This window comes from Arachis duranensis, chromosome 10 (genome assembly GCF_000817695.3).
Source record: "Arachis duranensis cultivar V14167 chromosome 10, aradu.V14167.gnm2.J7QH, whole genome shotgun sequence".
NCBI classification, from domain to species: Eukaryota; Viridiplantae; Streptophyta; class Magnoliopsida; order Fabales; family Fabaceae; genus Arachis; species Arachis duranensis.
In genome coordinates this window covers 14,039,134-14,044,236 of record NC_029781.3, presented here as the reverse complement: position 1 = coordinate 14,044,236, position 5,103 = coordinate 14,039,134, and the positions used below count along the sequence as shown (strand labels likewise).

Genomic DNA, 5,103 nt, shown 5'->3' with positions numbered 1-5,103 from the left:
GGCTGCTGCATCACTCCCGTTGTTACATTGGGATGATGCATTCCTCTCAGCCACTTACATAATCAATAGATTACCCTCCTCTAATACTAAGAACTTATCTCCTTATGAACTTTTACACAATCATATCCCTGATTATTTTTTTTAAAGTGTTTGGATATGCATGTTATCCTTGTTTGAAGCCTTATACCTCTCACAAATTTGATTTCAAATTTGATTTATCAGTATTCTTAGTTTATGCTCCAAACCACAAGGGATACAAATGTCTTACAAAAAGTGGTAAGGTAGTAATTACTCATCATGTTCTCTTTGATGAACATAAGTTTCCATATATTGATCTCTTTTCTAACACCAATCACCCTCTTGTTAAAAACTAATTTCCTCATACTGTCTTTACTTTTTCAATTTTAACATCCTCCCCATCATGTACATCAGATTCTATTTCTCATGATCCATCATTATCTTCTTCTTCTAATTATGGTCGTGTACAAATTAAAAATGTTTCTTCATCTAATAATGCTTTACCCTCGAATTCTTCACCAGAATTTGTTTCAACTACTACCACATTTCCACAACCTACTCATCATGTTTCATCCTAAAAAGATTTTTCAACTGTACATACATACATATAATATTCCTATTTCTGGGATTGAGATACAACTTGGTGCTAATTCTAATGTTACTCCTACCATTAATTCTCATCCTATGATTACCAGATCAAAATATGGTGTATCAAAGCCTACCTCTTTCTCTGTTATCAGTACAACCTCTTTTTCTATTGACTTGATTAATCAACCCCCTACTACTGTTTTTCAAGCCTTGAGTTCTACCCATTGAAAACAAGCAATGCTGGACAAATTACAAGCTCTATGTAACACTAAACATGGTTTGTTGTACCAGCTGTATCTCATGCTAAGGTCATTAGTTGTAGATGGATATTCACCATCAAAATACATCCTATTAGCGAGATTATGAAATATAAGGTTCGTCTTGTGGCGAAAGGTAATCATCAAATGGAAGGTATCAGTTTTGATCAAGTTTTTGCACCAGTGATCAAGCTTCCTACAATTCGAATTATTTTAACCATTGTTCTATTTTATAAATGGCAAATTAAACAACTAGATTTTAACAATGCATTTCTTAATGGTGACTTAACTGAGCTTGTTTACATGAAGCAACCCCCTAGTTTTCAACAAGGTGATAATCTACAGGTTTGTCAATTACATAAATCACTCTATGGTTTAAAGCAAGCACCTAAATCTTGGTTTCTCAAGCTTGCTGCCACTTTGGCCAAATTTGGGTTCACTAAGACACGGTCTAATCATTGTCTATTTATGAAACACTCAGGTGATCTTAAACTTTACATATTAGTCTATGTTGATGATATATTGATAACTGGAAATGACTCTCAGGATATTCAAAGTACTACAATAGATTTAAATCAGATTTTGTCATTAAAGGACCTTAGTGAGTTTAGTTATTTTTTAGGCATTGAAGCTCATAAATCACAGACTGGTTCTTATTATTTATCACAAGAAAAATACATTCAGGATGTGTTATTGAAGGATAGCATGGTTAACTCTAAAGGAGTGCCAACGCCTATGGTAACTACAATGAAATTAACAAAACAAGGCACTGAATATTTTCATAACCCAACTTTATACCGATCTGTTGTTGGTTCCCTACAATACGCTACTATTACACGCCCTAATATTTCTTATTCAGTAAACAAGGTTAGCCAATATATGCAAGCTCCTCTTATGTAACACTGGAAGTGTGTAAAGAGGATCTTAAGGTACCTTGCTAGAACAGAAAATCAGGGGCTTCTATTTCATCCTAGTATTGATTTAAGGTTGTTTGCTTTCTCAAATTCTGATTGGGGGTTAGACTTGGATGATCGACAATCCATTTGTGATTTTTTCATTTATCTTGGCTAAAATGTGATCTCCTAGTCTAGTAGAAAGCAAACTTCAGTGAGTAGAATACAGAGGTAGAATATCGGGGTCTTGTAGCATGTGATTCTGAGCTTATTTGGGTGCTTCACTTGCTTGAGGAGGTTCGACTCAAAATCTCAGCCACTCCAATACTATATTGTGACAATATTAGTGCAGTTTTGTTAGCTCAAAATCCAATTCTCCACAGTAGGACTAAGCATTTTGAGTTAGACTTTCACTTTATGAGAGAAAGGGTGAACCACAAGCAGCTTAGTGTTGTTCATATCAGTGTCACTAATCAAATGGCTGATATCTTTACTAAGCCATTGTATCTAGAATTCTTGGACAAATTTAAAAACAAACTCAAAGTAACTCCTCGACGGTGACTTTAAGTTTGAGGGGGGCTAATAGAGTATAGAGGTATTAGTGTATAATAGTTAATTAGGTTGTGAACTGAATAACGTAATTGGTTATTCTGTTATTTTGTTACTACAACTGTGTTGTTATTGCTATAAATGGCATAATGCAGTACTCTTGTAACTAAGATTAATACACTTTTCAATTTCATATTCTTTTGTTTCTATGATTACACTGAGTCATCTCTCAACCTTTTTAACGTTAATATTTTATTAAACATTATTTATATACATCATACTTGCAATTTAAATGCATAGAAAATAAAACTTAAAAATATATCTTACATTATTTATTTACATAAGTACTTAACAAATCCACGTATTAAACTTTTCCATCATTGATCAAATGATCAATATTTCCTTCAGGATCTTCAAAGAAATCAGATACTTCATAATGTGGTGTAATTTTCAGCAACATCCTTTGAAACAAAATTCGTCTCCTTTTCTTTGTCATCCTTTTTCAAGGATACATGATAAAGATCAATTACAGGTGCCTTGGAGTACATAGGTACGTGAACAATGGCCCTTTCCACCACAACGAAAAAAATTATCCTCTATTGATTTATTTTGTCCATTATTTCTTTCTTTATCCCACTTTTGGTGAGATCCTTTCTTGTGGACATAATTTTTCTTCCTTCCATAATTTTTTTTGTTACCAAAATCTTGCCATTTACCTCTTCTAGGGTTATGATTTGCCGCATTTGCTTCAGGAAATGAAGCGGCACTAGCTGGGAATGCTTCATGATTTCTTAAAAGCAATTCATTGTTATGCTCATCAACAAGAAGGTAAGAAATTAGCTCAAAATTTTTTTTAAATCCTTTTTCTCGATACTGCTACTGCAGGAGCACATTCGAGACATGGAAGGTCGAAAAAGTTTTCTCTAACATGTCATTATCAATTATCTTTTTTCCACATAATTTCATTCATGAGGTAATTCTGAATATTGCTGAATTGTATTCATTTATAAATTTAAAATTCTGAAGACGTAAGTGCGTCCACCCATATCAGCCTTGAGAAAGTATCATTGTCTTTTGATGATTATACCTTTCTTCAAGGTTTTTTCACATATTTGCAGGATCTTTTAGTGTGAGATATTCATTTTTCAATCTTTTGTCAAGATAACGACGAAGGAAGATCATGACTTTGACTTTATCCTTCTGAGATGCATTATTTTTAGTCTTAATAGTATCTCCTAGATCCATTGAATTAAGATGGATTTTGGCATCTAGTATCCATGATAAGTAGTTGTTTTCAGATATATCAAAAACATTAAATTCAAGACGAGAGAGTTTCGACATAATGAAAATTTATTACCTGAGTCTTTCTAAATTTTTATCAGAGTCTCGTGCTGATAACGTGTTCTAGAATAAATAAATAAGGAAGAGGAAATAAATATAAAATAAAGAAGTGCAAATAGAAGACTCTAGTATTAATATTGACCAATATTATTATCTCACTATAATAGAGATGATTCATATATATTATATATGTTGCACGTTAAGGGAGACAGAAGAATGTTTTATATTTTATTGTGTATATCCATTGCCTCAGCCTATGCCCCTATTTATACATGTGCAAGGTTTAACTTCTTCAAGTTTTAAAAATCTTGCACCGTTTATCTTTTTATATTTGTATCGCCCAAAAGTATTTGATTGGAGAAATGAATCATGGTGAGTAGACACTGAATGGACATCCATATTGTAACAAATCTGACAATTTTGGGTGGAATGTTTCTTTGTTAACGCCATTCTCTTGTTTGATTATTTTTCAACCCAACTGTTAAGTCTTTTTCTGCCTTTTCTTCCTTCTTTTTTTTCAACTATTTCACATTTTTAAGTAATTTTTTTAACGCATTTCCATCTGAACAATTATTGACAATTTCTTTTGTATTCAAAATATTTGAAATACCGTGATCTTGATTGCGTCTACAAAAAGAATCTACCTTCTTATATGCCTCGTCAATAACTTGCTCAACAAAATTAGGTGTTACTTTAAAATTTATTGATCGAGCGGCTAATTTGATTGCTTTAGAATATATATTCTTATACCGTGTTTATAGAATCCACTTTAGTATCACATTGAATAGCTTTTTGATGAGCGGATAATTTATATGCTTTTTGGCATTGTTTTTAGGTAGTTTTTAGTAAGTTCAAGCTACTTTTAGGGATGTTTTCATTAGTTTTTATGTTAAATTCACATTTCTGGACTTTACTATGAGTTTGTGTGTTTTTCTGTGATTTCAGGTAAATTCTGGCTGAAATTGAGGGACTTGAGCAAAACTCTGAAAAAGGCTGACAAAAGGACTGCTGATGCTGTTGGAATCTGACCTCCCTGCACAACTGAGATTTACAAGGTGACCATAGCTTGCTTCATACCAACAATCTCTGTGGGATCGACCCTTACTCGCGTAAGGTTTATTACTTGGACGACCCAGTACACTTGCTGGTTAGTTGAACGGAGTTGTGTCCACTCGTGCCAATTTCAAATTCCATAAAAGTACAATTTAAAGAATAGTGATCACAATTTCGTCCACCAAGAAGCAACAGCTTAAATTTGGTGTTCTGATGAGCGGATATTATATACGCTTTTTGGCATCATTTTCATATAGTTTTCATTATGTTTTGTTTAAGTTTTATTAAGTTTTCATAGGTTTTAGTGAAAAATTAATATTTTTGGATTCTACTTTGAGTTTGTGTGTTTTATGGTAATTTCAGGTATTTTCTGGCTGAAATTGAGGAGCTTGAGCAGAAGTCTA

General features: G+C 32.8%; 1 protein-coding gene across 1 annotated transcript in view; it reads left to right on the top strand.

The window, feature by feature from the left end:
• Nucleotides 1–968: 968 nt before the first annotated feature.
• LOC107469175 (uncharacterized) overlaps nucleotides 969–5,103 on the top strand; it is an 18,414-nt gene continuing 14,279 nt past the window's right edge. Inside the window, exon 1 of the mRNA XM_016088559.1 lies at nucleotides 969–1,419. Within this exon, the coding sequence (XP_015944045.1) occupies nucleotides 969–1,419 (451 nt within the window). The remainder of the gene's footprint in view (nucleotides 1,420–5,103) is intronic.